The sequence below is a fragment of the Denticeps clupeoides genome, chromosome 11, assembly GCF_900700375.1.
Source record: "Denticeps clupeoides chromosome 11, fDenClu1.1, whole genome shotgun sequence".
Taxonomy (NCBI): Eukaryota; Metazoa; Chordata; class Actinopteri; order Clupeiformes; family Denticipitidae; genus Denticeps; species Denticeps clupeoides.
This window is the reverse complement of record NC_041717.1, coordinates 19,248,806-19,264,409: the sequence shown is the minus strand read 5'-3', so window position 1 is coordinate 19,264,409 and position 15,604 is coordinate 19,248,806. Positions and strand designations below refer to the sequence as shown.

The following is a 15,604-nucleotide window of genomic DNA, read 5'->3' as shown; positions in this document are numbered from 1 at the left end:
GCTTGGACGTGTGCTAGCATGCTGTGTGTTCTGCTCATGGATGGAACACCACACACCCTAACTGTATTGTTCCTTCCCATCTTTTTTTTTTTTTTTTTTTAATATGACCTGGAAAATTCTCTGCCTTTGCACAACAAGGCGTATGATCGCCCTCTAGTGGCAGAAAGACGAACATCAAACAATTTCTAAGACTGCTAACGTGTGAAAATGAAACAAATCATACATTTGAAGCATTTTATTAACTTTATTTTTCTGGTTGATTTTTAACGAAAGCAGGTGCACTAAGGTCGAGGAAAAAAACGTTTTAAAAAACGAAATGACATTTAAAATAGTTCGTCGCCGGCAGGAGCGATCGTTGCGCACTCGGGCCGCCAGGGGGCGCTCTCCGGTTCCTCCGCGGCTCGGGAAATAACGGTGAGGCGACGGGCTGCCCGCGTCCAATTTCTCGCCTTCCAGCGCGACGCTTCCAGGGGGCAGCAGCTGGGCGCAGATGCGCTAGCGCGGACGGGAAAGGCGCATCCGACGACGGCCGCACACCGCCTGAGGTATTTGTGGGAGCGGGCCGTTTGTTTCGTTATTTTTTTTTTTTCATTGTATTTTTGGTCGGAGAAGGGAAGCTGCCCGCCGCGATAAGGACGGCCGGGGCGAGGCTCGGACAATGAGGCACCGTCCGGCCCCGTCGCCCGAAACCCACGGCCGTTTTCGGAGACCGCGGCCGCGCTAGCTGTAGCCAGTTAGCCGCCGTCGGCACACGTCCGCCGGCTCTGCCGCGCAACAGACGCCAGGAGCCCGCCGGCCTCGTTCATTCCGCAGAGCCGCGCAAATGGCTCGTTTGACTTATTACAAATTTTTTTTCCCCCTCTCATTTCATTTTGTAACAGCGATAAACCAGGGAACGGATTACCCACAATGCCATTGTCGTAGGGCGAAAGTTACAATCATTGCGGGGATTTTCTTTTCACCTTCCTTTCCCCCCCCCTTTTGTCGTTTTGGGGTTATTTTTGCCACGTTGTACCACTGTACGGGCAGGGAAACCAGATAAGATGAAGCAGTAAAGTGCCTTCCGCTGGAGTGGATTTGATTGGGCCGACGTACGACGCGGGCCGGCGTGCTGTACGTATCCCTCCGCCCTTCCATTTACCGCTTTTACCAGGCGCCCTTATCCAGAGCGACTTACCATCAGTAGTGACAGGGGACAGGTCCCCCCTGGAGCAACGTAGGGTTAAGTGTCACAATGGTTAGTAGGTGGGATTTGAACCTGGGACTTCTAGTTCATAGGCGAGTGTGTTACCCACTAGGCTACTACCACCGCGTTGCCAGGCAACAGTTTTGACATTTGCACAAATAATATGTTGACAGAAGAAAACGTTTAAACGAGTTGAAGCCAAGCAGGGACGGGTTGAGGGACAGGTTGTGGCCGGTGAGATGTTCAGACGTGGCCTGTAATCTTTCAACGTCGAAAATACTAGTTCCCGGACAGTGAGTTCATGGGACCGTCCCAGAGCCAGACCCCTTCGGGGGTGGTGCAGTACTGAGGACCGATAACGTCTCCGGTGTGGCGTCAATGGAACGCAACAACAAAATAAAATCCTTTTTCATTTCTATGGTCGACATTATGTGCCCATTATTAGTTCAGTGCACCTCCTTCAACGTGATGACATCGTTAGATGACAACTAGAAAACGACTCACAGCCAGTCGTCCTCACGGTGCAGAGGTGAGAGTTCATCCCGTTACCCACTAACATACAGTACAGGACACATCTTCTCATTCAATGTGTTTTCTTTATTTTTACGTTGGTAGATTCTCACTGAAGGCATCAAAAACTATGAATGAACACGTGTGGATTTATGTACTTAACAAAAAAAGGTGAAATAGCTGAAAACATGTTTTATATTCTAGTTTCTTTGCTCTGATTACTGCTTTGCACACTCTTGGCATTCTCTCGATGAGCTTCAAGAGGTCGTCACCTGAAATGGTTCTCCAACAGTCTTGAAGGAGTTCCCAGAGGTGTTTAGCACTTGTTGGTCCAGCTCACCCCAAACCATCTGGACTGGGTTCAGGTCCGGTGACTGTGGAGGTCAGGTCTCCACTTTTTGTTAAGTACATAACTCCACATGTGTTCATTCATAGTTTTGATGCCTTCAGTGAGAATCTACCAACGTAAATGGTCATGAAAATAAAGAAAACACATTGAATGAGAAGGTGTCCAGGAGGTGGCCTGTACGTCACACTCGCCCACTCCTATGTCCATAAACGCAACCGACCATTTTGCAGGTGACGACGGCAACTCTTTCCACACAATGTTGGCATTCGTTCAGTTTCCATAGGAAATGCGACTGTTCATTCTTTTGTGATTGGACTGAAAAATTCTGTATTTTTAGGTCATGTTTTCCTTGAGTGAAGATACGATCTCTAGCGCTACCTCCACGGCATCACATTTCAATCAGGGGTTTGGTGGCGCGGTGCGTTCCCTGTACTGGGAACCGGAAAGCGTGGCAGAGCCGCCACGGCGTCTCTGTACTGCAGCCGCCGTGTTGTCTCCTAACACCCAGGAAAACCCTGCACTTGAAGCACACCTGATTACTGTGAGGGGAATATGAGGTTTGTAATTTTCTGATGTGACTTCATCGTCTGGACGGAGGCTACATCACTAGGGCCCTAAACATACAGTACAGACCAAAAGTTTGGACATCTTCTCATTCAATGTGTTTTCTTTATTTTCATGACCATTTACGTTGGTAGATTCTCACTGAAGGCATCAAAACTATGAATGAACACATGTGGAGTTATGTACTTAACAAAAAGTGGAGACCTGTTGTCCACAGTCACCGGACCTGAACCCAATCCAGATGGTTTGGGGTGAGGTGGACCAACAAGTGCTAAACACCTCTGGGAACTCCTTCAAGACTGTTGGAGAAGCATTTCAGGTGACGACCTCTAGAAGCTCATCGAGAGAATGCCAAGAGCGTTCAAAGCAGTAATCAGAGCAAAAGGCGGCTATTTTCCACATGTGTTCATTCATAGTTTTGATGCCTTCAGTGAGAATCTACCGACGTAAATGGTCATGAGAATAAAGTCAACACAACAATTTACGGCAAGAGCATTTACGACAGTGTCCTCAACATTAGATTCTGAGATGCCATGAATATGACAAGCACAAGTATTTTAGTAAGACCAATTATGACGGTGAGGTCCTCATATATGTTCATTGGTATTGCTGTAGCCTTTCCATTTGACGGTCCCAGTACAGGGAACGCACAGCGCCACCAAACCCCTGATTGAAATGTGACAGCGTGGAGGTAGCGCTAGAGATTGTATCTTCACATGTCCTAAAAATACTGGGTGGTATTTTGGTACTACGGGACCAAGAACTGGCAAAGTAAAGTTAAATACTTACCTGCTGTTTAATACATTTTACATTTTACATTTTTTACAGCATTTACCAGATGCCCTTATCCAGAGCGACTTACAATCAGTAGTTACAGGGACAGTCTCCCTGGAGCAACTTAGGGTTAAGTGTCTTGCTCAGGGACAATAGTAGTAAGTGGGATTTGAACCTGGGTCTTCTGGTTCACAGGCGAGTGCTACTACCACCCTACTTTAAGATTCTCAGTTGCAGCAGAGACACGCCTGAAGAAGGTCTGAACAAACCTGTCGGAGGACGGGACCACCCTACTACACACTCGCCTATGAACCAGAAGACCCAGGTTCATATCCCACCTACTACCATCGTGTCCCTGAGCAAGACACTTAACCCTGAGTGTCTCCAAGGGGGGGAACTGTCCCTGTAACTACTGATTGTAAGTCGCTCTGGATAAAGGGCGTCTGGTAAATGCCGTAAAATGTAAATGACATTTTTGCACCGTATGTCTGGTTTAAAAACGAATCTACGGGGACAATGCGCTCATATTGAAGTGAGGGACAGTGCGGCCGGCCGCTGAGTCGGTGTTACTCTCCACTCAATACTGTCAACTACAGTGGCACAGATGCAATGCTTCATTTGTCCGCCGCGCACTCAGTAGAGACACGGAAATGCCGCCATGAGCTGCGACCGTTTCTGCTGATGGTCCAGAGGCCAAAAACACGGCACTTTTGGTCCCGCTGAGGCCGGGAAGGTAGTAGCCTAGTGGGTAACACACTTGCCTATGAACCAGGAGACCCGGGTTCGAATCCCACTTACTACCATTGTGTCCCTGAGCAAGACACTTAACCCTAAATTGCTCCAGGGAGACTGTCCCTGTAACTACTGATTGTAAGTCGCTCTGGATAAGGGCGTCTGATAAATGCTGTAAATGTAATGTAAATGGGAAGGATGCGGAGACGGAAGGGGACATTTAATGTGGGGTGCCCGTACAATGTTTCAACCGGATGATTTGTAGTACAGCTGCGATTTTGGGGTGCAGTGGTACAGGTGTCCCACGTTGCGGGCCGTACCTCGGTTTTTGGGCCACGCTTTCGGCTCGTTTTCGCTGCATGTTTTGTGTGTAAAGTGCCACAGTAGGTCCATTCAAAAGCATCTTCGGGAGACAGAGGTCGTCCCGCCGCGGTTCGTCTCAGACGCGAAATGCACAAGATTTAAGACAAGCTGTGTTATGTGATGGGCGGAGCCATCAGCCTGCCCTTGTGGCATTTACCTCAGTTGAGTCCTACGCCGCGCCGGGACTGGCCGGCTTGTGATGAGCGCCACTTGTAACAACAACAAGAACAACATTTATTTCTTATATATCCCAAAATCACATACAGTGTGTCTCAATGGGCTTTGACAGGCCCTACAGTTGACACCCCCCACACTTGACCCTTCTGCACAAAAAAACTCCACAAAAAAAAAACTGTAGGAGCGAGAAAAAAGAAAGGAGGAAACGTTGGGAAGGAGTGATACAGAGAGGGACCCCCTTCCAGGGTAGAGTGAGCCTGCAAGTGGTGACAGTGCAGGGCTGGTGACGATTTGTCCGAGAAGAGAAAAAGTCCTACAGTTGTAGTGGTGGAGAAGTCCAAAGTGTAGTAAAGAGCATCCATCCATGTTTGAAGGTCCCGGACAGCACAGAGTAGATTTTAGTCCAGTGAAAGCCATCCCCGCAAGTAAAAACCGAGATTCTGATCTTTCCGGGCAACAATTCTCCTCAGCAAAACCTTTCAATTCAAATTGGATCGCTATTGTTAACACCCACGGCATCTGCAAAAAGCCTTGGGGTTTGGATAGATAACAAACTGAGTTTGAACCATCATGTTGCTGCGATCTCCAGATCCTGCAGGTTCACTCTCTACAACATTCGCAAGATTCGGCCTTTTCTCTCACAACAGGCTACGCAGCTCCTCGTCCAGGCAATGGTCATCTCCAAACTCGACTACTGTAACTCTCTCCTGGCTGGAGCCTCTGCAGTCACCATAAAACCACTCCAGATGGTCCAAAATATGGCAGCCCGCCTCATCTTCAATCAGCCAAAATACACCCATGTTACACCTCTTCTTACCTCCCTCCACTGGCTTCCGGTAGCTGCTCGCATTGAGTTCAAATCCTTGATGCTTGCCTACAGGGCTGTAAATGGAACTGCGCCCTCCTACATCAACACACTACTACCTAGATACACTCCTGCACGCTCTCTCAGATCGGCAAACGAAAGGAGACTAAAAATTCCTTCTTCACGGGGTCTCCGATTCCAATCATGTCTGTTCTCCGTTGTTGTCCCCGGCTGGTGGAACAACCTGCCCTCCTCCACACGACTAGCCGAGACTATCACCACTTTTAAGAAGAAGGTGAAAACCCTCTTATTCCAAAAATATTACAGACAAATTTAACACATACACATGCATACACATTTAACAAACAAATACAAAATGTATAAATACATTATAATTTTTCTTAGTCTAGCACCCAACACTCTCCGAGCATGTTCTTCAATGACAAGTCTAAGCCTTATCAGGGCTCTTAGTTTGTATACTTGATATTCTATAGAAATCGAACGAGAATTGCTGGTGTCTTCCCATTGTAAGTCGCTTTGGATAAAAGCGTCTGCCAAATAAAGTAAAGTAAAGTAAAGTAAAGTAAATGCCCAATCACTGGATATTTAGGAATCAATTAGAAAATGAATCGCAAAACCCAAAATCCCGAGGTCCTTAAGGGCGTATGGGGCCAGACTGAACGGTTCGATGTTTTACATCGTCCTGTTTCGTCCCTAGCTGTGATTTTATCTTTATTTTTTTTTATTTGAAATATTTAACATCTGAAAATAAATGAACATTGCTGCCATATAGTTAGCTCAGGGGTTGCAACCAATCTTTGTTTCTTGCTTGCAGCAATATTATACCCTTAATAAACCTGACTGGTTGGCCTGTTGCTCTGCAATTGAAAGGGAAACAAAAAAGCAAAGCTATGGACCCACATGGGAAGCACGCCTGTTGAATTCTTTGGCGAAAGTGAAGTGATTGTCGTCTGCTTTTAACCAGCACCCTTGGTGAACAGGGGGCAGCCATGCAAATTCCTGGGATTCAAACCAGCAACATTCACAATAATGGGAATACCAAATGTGCAATTAATTTGTTTTCAAAAATGATCAATTGACAGCCCTACTTGTTATATCTGGTTATAGGCTCGCTTCTCCCTAGTCTTCCCCAGGCCAGAATGCTGGTGGGACATGGATGCTCCGGAGTACCTGGATCTGGATGAGATCGACTTCAGCGATGATTTACCTGTGAGTGAACATGCATCGCCCAAAAAATAAATAAATAATAAAGCAGATGCCACCATCTTCCCTCTGTTCCCTTCAGTTGACCTCTGTTGTGCAGGAATGGTCAATTTTCATCATTCACCAAGTGTTCCCCTCACAGTTACACTCACCCGCCATTTTATTAAAATTACCTTTTGCGTTTGTGTTTTATTAAATGTTTATCCACCTTAGTTTTGTGCAAACCTGTAATTGAATTATTGTTACTGCTGAGTAAAGAGCTGACCTGTCATCATAAAAGGATATACTATACTCTCTCTCTCATATATATATATATATATATATATATACACACACACACACACACACACATACACATGCATGTAGGGTACATTGGTACAAATGTAGAGCAGGCGTCTCTAATAAAGTTGCTGTGTGGATGTGCTTGTATACATTCTGTTGACAGACCTATGCAGCACAACTGAGAGCCGTTCATCGTTCCACATAACTCTAGAAGCTCTCCCAGGCCTTTCTTCTGCTACATTGCTTGCTTTAGGGGTGAATTGTTATCTTGACAGAGTTCAGTTAAAGTGAACTGTGTTATTTTGCCCTCTGTAGCAGTATTCATCCAAGAACATTCCGGAGCTGTGTCGGAGAAATGAGGGCCCGAGCGAGGAGAGACAAGGTACTGAAATGCCGCTGCCATGAGCACGGTTTTACTGTGGGAATGTAGGGTGAATGCATAGCATGCTGTTACCAGTGATGATTTACACTGACTGGAATAAATAAGCATAAAGTACGTTTGGAAGGGTTTTCGGAGTTCATACAATGCAGCGTACAAAGAACCAGCAGATGGCTCTATTGTATGACACAGCCACACATACACCAATTTCACTATATATAAAAACGCTGCTCTTCCAGCCTGCACTGATTGGAAGGCCAAAAGGATGAATTCCAGGCTTAGAATTGTCGTTTTTAGAAGAATTTGTCATCCTTAATCTTTAGTATTAAGGTATTATGTTGGTTGGAATGTTAGCTTAGCACAGCCCACTAGGTGCAGCATCATCAGCTCAGGCACAATAATATTAATGGCTGTTTGCCTGATTAGTGTATACACATTTCACATAGTTAAATGAGAAATGGGTTCTTCAGCACTTATCGGCAAAACACCGACTTGGAAGGGCAGGACCAGAGTTTAAACCTCTGGACAGTGTTCCATTGTATTTGTGGTGAATGCCCACAATTGAGTTCCGAATTTCAGTCCCTAGCGTACCTTCCGAATGCTGATGCTGGATATGAAATAAAGTTTACTCTGAAACTGCAGTTTCATATTCTGTCTCAGTCCCAGGCATCAACTGGAGCCGAGGTGTCTCACACGGCGGGAGTGGCATCAAGCCCACTGGCATTGCAGACGTTTACAGTAAGTTCAGGCCAGTCAAGCGGGTCTCACCGCTCAAGCACCAGCCAGAGGTGCCCGACGGCGAGACGGAGGGTAAAAGCCCGGGGCGGAATGGAGAGGCGGGCAGAGAGGAACCCTCGGCCAAACCGGGTCAGGCGGGCATGCCGGGCTCCGGGGACAGCCACGGTCTCAAACACAAGATGCTGGGCAACGCGGTCCTCTTTGGCGAGCTGGAGCACTACGACTTGGACATGGACGAGATTCTAGACGTGCCTTACATCAAATCCAGTCAGCAGATGGCCACGCTTCCCCGGGCGAATTCCGACAAACGGCCCATGGCCAGCAGCGTTGGCCTTGGTGGCGCCACCAGTGAGAGGTGCCAGGGTCTGGTCAAGAGCTCTGGCCTGCCTCATCCCGACAGTCACGCCATCGGCCCGCAATACTGCGTCCTGTCACCCGTCAAGTGGCCCGACATGCGCAAGTCCAAATCCATGGACGCAGAGTTCCAGCGCTCCCAAACCGGAGCGTTCGAGCTGGTCGCCTCTGGACCGCTTCACTGCTCCAACGCGTCAGACATGGACAAGCACCCGGCGCTGAGGACACACCCAGAGGTGCAGAAGGCAGGAGGGGAGGGTCCAGGCAGCCAGCCTCTGATGTTTCCCCCGCCGGCCGGAGCTGGTTCCAGACAGGACGCTGGGAGGAACTGGGGGAGTTCCAGGCTGTATGGAGAGTGTGATGAGGAGACCAAGAAGACCCAGAACATCATCAACATCGTCCGCGAAGGACAGATATCTCTGCTTGTAAGTGCTTTGTGAATTCGTGATTTAATATTTTTTATAAGATCAAAGACTAATTGGGGCAGCGGTGGACTAGCAGGTTAAGGAAGCGGCCCCGTAATCAGAAGGTTGCCGGTTCAAATCCCGATCCGCCAAGGTGCCACTAAGGTGCCACCGAGCAAAGCACCGTCCCCACACACTGCCCCCCGGGCGCCTGTCATGGCTGCCCACTGCTCACTCAGGGTGATGGGTTAAATGCAGAGGACACATTTCACTGTGTGCACCGCGTGCTGTGCTGCTGTGTAGCACAATGAAAATCACATCACTTCTCACTTCTAATTAATCATGATTACGTCTTAGGACTAAGTCTAGCACCCATATTTAGCACTATTACAGAGACTAGCGTGTGGATGAGGCTCAGGTGGTTGCTGCTCATGTAATTGCAGCAATTAACATATTCGGTTTAACCAAATTCCCTTTTGCAAGGGGACATTCTGGCAAAATTTGACATCAACCAGCTCTTGTTTGCAAAGGTTAAAACGTTAATAAGCCATGTATAAAACCAGTGTGGTTTTTTTTCCACCAGCCACACCTGGCCGCGGACAACCTGGAACTGATCCGGGACGAGGACGGCAACAACCTGCTGCACATCTCGGCCTCCCACGGCCACGCCGACTGCCTGCAACACCTCACCACGCTGATGGGCGAGGACTGCCTCAACGAGCGCAACCACGAGCAGCTCACGCCTGCCGGCCTGGGAGTGAAGGTCCGCCTCTTGCCAGTAGTCGCCCCTCCCGGAGCTGCGAACGCTATAGAACATTATTCACATTATATACGTGCTATACTGTGCCGTACTGTTTTTATCGGCCGGGCATTGTGCCGCGCTCTGATCTCGTTGGGTTTCGCGCAGAACGGGCGCCTGGAGTGCGTGCGGTGGATGGTCAGCGAGACGGAGGCCATAGCCGAGTTGAGCTGCTCCAGGGATCACCCAAGCCTCATTCACTACGCCGCGCGATATGGTCAGGTACGCGTTCATTTTTATTTTTTAGCTTTTTGACGTGACTGGTAAAGCAATCTAACCCGTGACACGCCCCGATTGCCGCTTTCAGTGACAGACGGGACTCTTTGGTGTAGACGTGGTGTGAAACGTCAGCTGGTCGCCAAGGGAAATGAGCTTCAGGGATCCGGCTGTTAAGCGCTCTTTTTCCAGTCGGGTGTAATGTCATCCATGTGATTGATCCCAACCGCGGCTGATTGGTCAGCCATGTGCTCGATCCGTATCGGTCTTGGTAGCCAATGGGAATTTGCTGCAGGCAGAAACTCTAGACGTGCGAGTCTGAACGAAATAAAGGATTTGCCCTCGACAGTTAAAGAGCTGAAGAATCTGCCAAATAAGCCAGTGTCACATCGTCACAGTCCCACTGTTAAAGCGTGGAGACAGAAGTACACAGAAGTACGTTGTACAGACTTGAATGTCTTTTTTTTTTTTTTTTTTCCCCTGCGCCTTCAGGAGAAGATTCTGCTGTGGCTGCTGCAGTTTATGCAGGAGCAGGCCATTTCTCTGGACGAGGTGGACCAGCTGGGGAACAGTGCGGTGCACGTGGCCGCCCAGTATGGACACCTGGGCTGCATCCAGGTACGCAGATGACCCCGGGGCGCCCCCCCCCCCCCCCTCTCTGGGCTGTGCTGTTGTTTTTCTCTCGACAGCCTTTTCCTCTCGTCCCTCGCTTGTTCGGATTTGTTTTCCTGCCCCCCCCTTCCCTGCTTCCTGTTGGTACTGGTTGAACCAAAGGACTTTGTGGGGGGTTTTTTTGACCAGAGGATTGAGTGAGGCACAATATGGCTACATTTTTGGGGGGAAAGTGGGGCAGACAGCTGTGAGATGTTCCTTCCAGGAACATAAAGAGCCTGCAGACAGTGTGTAAATACTAAAAGAATTATATTTTTATATAGAACAATCCTGGGTTGCAGAATTAATAGTTTTGTATAAAATATACACTATGATACATTAAACCTAGCCATTGGGGACGTGGGTGATGACAGTGATATTTTGATGACTATCCCAAGGCCGGACAAGGACACCGTTTAATAATACAATTTCCTGTGGGATTAATAAAGTTTTCTGATTCTGTATTACGCCATTACAGGGTTACGTAGAATAACCCTGTTTTACAGCATTAACACGGTTTTATATAGAATAACCCTGTTTTATGGCATTAACGTGGTTTTATATAGAATAACCCTGTTTTACGGCATTAACGTGGTTTTATATAGAATAACCCTGTTTTACGGCATTAACGCGGTTTTACATAGAATAACCCTGTTTTACGGCATTAACGCGGTTTTACATAGAATAACCCTGTTTTACGGCATTAACGTGGTTTTATATAGAATAACCCTGTTTTACGGCATTAACGCGGTTTTACATAGAATAACCCTGTTTTACGGCATTAACGCGGTTTTACATAGAATAACCCTGTTTTTTACAACATTTTACAACATTCTCATGTTAGTTTCGTTTTATTTATACATGAGAAATCCTTTCCTTCTAACACCCTCGTAGTCCTGTGATCCCTTAATGTAAACCTAAAACTGAAATTAGTTCACATGGAGGTCATTTAAACCCCAAACTGGTGCCAGCTGGTAGAATATATAAATTTAACGTGCGCACTGTGTCTGTGTTTATATTTCCATCTAAGTATAAGAGGGTTTTTAAGGTTTTTTTAATTATGGTGCAGTGTTTCATCCTAATCCTGAGCCACTAAGCACTTGGAATGTCGGTTCTCCACAGAGGGCCACTTTTGGTTTGGGATTAGTTTAAATCCCGGTCCCGTGAGAAGTAGGAGGCTGTCGTTTTGTGTTAATAGACAATGAATGTGTTATTCTCATAGACGCTGGTGGAGTACGGCTCCAATGTGACGGTGCAGAACCAGCAGGGGGAGAGGCCTTCCCAGAGTGCCGAGCGGCACGGCCACACCACCTGCTCGCGCTACCTGGTCGTCGTGGAGACCTGCATGTCTCTGGCCTCACAGGTGGTGAAGCTGACCAAGCAGCTCCACGAGTAAGCATCAACCTTCCAGTCAACGGCAACTTTTCAACCCAGAATTTATAACTCAGAATTTAAGAGTATTTAAGGTAAACCTGACTGTTCTGCAGTAGCTCTGGAATGTGTGTGTGTTTCTGTCTGAACTAGGCAGACTACAGCCAGGGTGACCCTTCAGAACCAGATGCAGCAGCTCCTTAAGAGCGCACAGCCAGACGGAGGACCGGTCCCTTCAGCCAGGTCTGCAGCCACTTCAGTTCGGATGGTTTTTGACTGCAGTGGTGCAGCTCGGTGTAAATAAGTTGTTGATTACCTTATTGGGTGTGTAGAGTACGCTCCTCCCATTTTCAACATTACTGGGTTCTATTAGACAACACTTCCCATATGTTATGCCTTTATGTCATGAATTGAAAACATCCTTTTTTTAATTTTATTTTTGTGTATAAATGTGGATTTTTGCTTCTTTAATTGCATTTTTGTGTTTGTGTGCAGTACCCTTGTGCCCCCTGCGGAGTCGTGGCCTGAGATGATGCTGACAGCGGAGGTTGCCCCCGGTGATGGACAGTGGGTGCTACGGCAGCGTAGCATGGAGTCGGACGCCGTCCTACGGAAGCTCCTTGGGAAGGACATCGCCGAGCGCATGGGTGCCAGGGAGAGGCTGACACTGGAGTTCCAGGACGGGGACCGGAGCGAGGGGGCCATGGGCGGAGACCACGGGGCAGTGCGGCGGATGGGCGTGGTTGAGAAGCGGGAGCTGAAACTGGCCCGTCTTAAACAGATCATGCAGCGCTCGCTCAGCGAGTCCGATGGAGATGCGTACCCACCCGACGAGACAAAGCACGGCGCCGCCCGGCCCGAACGGCCCAATCAGCTGCCCCTGTCAGAGAGCGTGGATCCGCCCTCCACCGGGCCACACCTGCTGATGAAAAAGCAGCACAGCTCCACTGCTGAGCGCAAGTTCTCCTTTGCCAACAGGACTTCCAGATCCGTGGATGGGTACAACCCATCTCCGACATCAGACAACAGCGACCCGGATCACGACCCCATCGCTGGCAGAAGTGATCCATCAGGAGAACTTCCAGACACGAACAGCAGCCAAAAGGTCACGACCAGCCCAAAAAGTGCCCTCAAATCTCCCTCTTCCAGAAGAAAGACCTCCCAGAATCTCAAGCTGAGGGTAACGTTTGACGAGGCGGTGGTCCACAAAGAGGGTCAGGAGCCGGAGGCCCGAGGAGGTGGGGCAAAGGACGGTGAGAAAGGCGGAGCCAGGGCTTCGGAATCCGGAGATTCCTGGAAGAGGCCCTTTGGAACGTTCCGTTCCATTATGGAGACGCTGAGCGGGAATCAGAACAGCAACAACAACCACATCCACGCGGCCACGAAGCAGGCCGGCTCGGGCTCGACTCCGAGCAAGAAAGCGGAGGGAAAGGCTGGCGTGACCAAGGGAAAGAACAAGAGTAGTGCTGTTTAAGTGCCTTTCCCCTGTTTCCAGCATCAGTTCCCACAAACGCCATTCTCATACGTGACTGTGGCTCAAACGGTCTTCCTTACATTTATACAACGATTTATACGAGGATTTATACAGGAACCTTAATTTTAGTTATGCACTTATTTAATTCTTCTTGGAAACACTCACGTATGATACGTAGCACAGAACTTCATACGTGGGGAAACAAACAAAAAAAAAAAAACGTTTTGTACTTTTAACATTTGTAATTTGTTTATATATTATATTAGCGCGCATATATATATATATATATATATATATATATATATATATATATATATATATATATATATATATATATATATATAAAGACATTCGTCATGGATCAGTCATTGATTGTTCAGAATGGAAAGGATGATAAAACGTCAATTTTTTATTTTATTTTTTGGTTATTGAGTCATTTCATAAAGTAAATATATTGTGTGTTTTTTTTTTATGTTTGAATATATATATATATATATATATGACAAATAAATGTTTAAAGTCCCATGTACCCATGGTCCAGATTTCATTTTAGTATTCTCACTACAGCCGAGAGGTTTGGGCCCACGTATTCAATGATTCATTCACTGATCAGTTTATTAAATAAATAAATAAATAAATGTATAAATCAATAAATAATATCCTACTTTTAAAAATTATTATTCAAAAAAATGTTGCTAATTTTATGATGTATAATTCATCAATTAAGAGATTTAAATTGTCACCCCCGGAGGTATCAGCAGTATGCTGCATAATGTTAATATACACTCACTTACATCTTGCCCACATCATGACGTACACAACGGCTGCACCTTAAATGTGGTCAGAAACTGATGCTCGGCATAAACAGCTGGATTACTGGCATGAACTCGGCCAAAGTGGCATGTAAATATTCATCGCTGCAGCCTCTCCACTTGAAATGAATATTACAACAATTACCGATTACAAACAGTAAAGTGAGCGTTCATCCAATGCCTGATCTCCAACCTCTCATTCTCAAGACATGCTAGACTACATACTAATAACTAGAATACCATAAGGATATGGTATTGTAATTAATAAATACGAATGCCAACTAATAAAGGATTATTGACTCAGGGTACCAAGCTGTACTGCATAATCGGGAAAAACCAGATGAGGGCCGATGCTAATTTAGAGTGTGAATCTTCTGCAGGACTGGACTCTATGCAAATATACGGCTTTTTACATGTCACATGACCTGTAACTGAACCGTTGGTTTAATTTAAGTCGAATTACGTGACATAAATACTATATAAACTGTGAGGCTGTTAAAAACATGTCAATGGGTTAATCACAAAAGCTTAATCGTGATTGATGAACGGCTGCCGCTCTTGTGCTCCTTGCATGGCGGACACGCCCCCCCCTCAGGCACCGACGTCCGTTCATTTCAGCTTGTTAGATATTCGAAGTAAATTGCGGCGGCTGACACATTAATAAGCAGCGATGAAGTGCTTTGGGCCGTAAGTAGGTTACATAAGAAGGACAGGCATCGAGTGAGCCTCGCCCCCCCCCACCCCGGGGCAGCAACAGTTCTGCGATGCTCGATAAAACAAACTCCATTTCATTTGACAAAAAGCAACACCTGGGGATGCTACTGCGGGGTTTTTGTAAGTGAAGTTAAGCTGACGAATTAGACCTCATTTATTGGACAACAGCTTTGAGGCAATGTCCAGGGGAGCCATTTCGCACCTTTGAAGACCGGGCCCGCTTTAATTGGGGGCCGCTGTGTGTTGGGCGCGGGGGGAGAACGCTTAAGCATGTAGCGCCACGGCCGGTAGGCAGCATGGAAATGGAAGAGACAGGCGTTTGATTTGACAGGGGGAGTCATCTATAGATTTTTGTGTCCATTGTTTTGGCTTATTTGTGTGCGCTTTACTCAGTCAATCAAATATAATTGACACCACTGGGCTCCACTTGGGCCTGGATGACAGCAGTTAATGCCAGAAAAAAAAGAAAGAAAGAAAGAAGAAAAAGAAAAATAAAAAAAAAATGAAAAAATGCGTGTGTGTGGGGGGGGGTGGGGGAGCAGAAGGAAAGTTCTCCTTGTGAAGGATGGGGAAAGGTTTCTGCCAGGCCGGTGACAATTCCTCAGCCCTCAGCAGCATAAGCGGATCTAATGGCACCGATGATGGATATTTCCGCACAGACGGTTTAAGAAAGTGAAATAAATATTTAATTACAGTCCCCCGGGCATAATTTTAACCAACGTCGTC

General features: G+C 47.0%; 1 protein-coding gene across 1 annotated transcript; it reads left to right on the top strand.

Annotated features, from left to right (window-relative positions):
• Positions 1-401: 401 nt before the first annotated feature.
• On the top strand, positions 402-13,627 carry sncaip (synuclein, alpha interacting protein). Its single transcript, XM_028995987.1, has 10 exons — positions 402-545; positions 6,589-6,690; positions 7,282-7,348; positions 8,006-8,862; positions 9,425-9,604; positions 9,749-9,862; positions 10,349-10,474; positions 11,730-11,899; positions 12,032-12,121; positions 12,374-13,627. The coding sequence occupies exons 2-10, from the start codon at positions 6,634-6,636 to the stop codon at positions 13,350-13,352; spliced, it is 2,640 nt and encodes an 879-aa protein (XP_028851820.1). The 5' UTR covers positions 402-545; positions 6,589-6,633; the 3' UTR covers positions 13,353-13,627.
• Positions 13,628-15,604: the final 1,977 nt, after the last annotated feature.

What these genes read in the sequence shown, in the direction of transcription:
- sncaip (XM_028995987.1), top strand. Translation starts at nt 6,634, where the DNA reads ATGGATGCTCCGGAGTACCTGGATCTGGATGAGATCGACTTCAGCGAT. An exon ending in ACTTCAGCGATGATTTACCT is followed by an intron (nt 6,691 to 7,281) that starts GTGAGTGAACAT and finishes TGCCCTCTGTAG; the next exon opens with CAGTATTCATCCAAGAACAT. An exon ending in CTGACCAAGCAGCTCCACGA is followed by an intron (nt 11,900 to 12,031) that starts GTAAGCATCAAC and finishes TGTCTGAACTAG; the next exon opens with GCAGACTACAGCCAGGGTGA.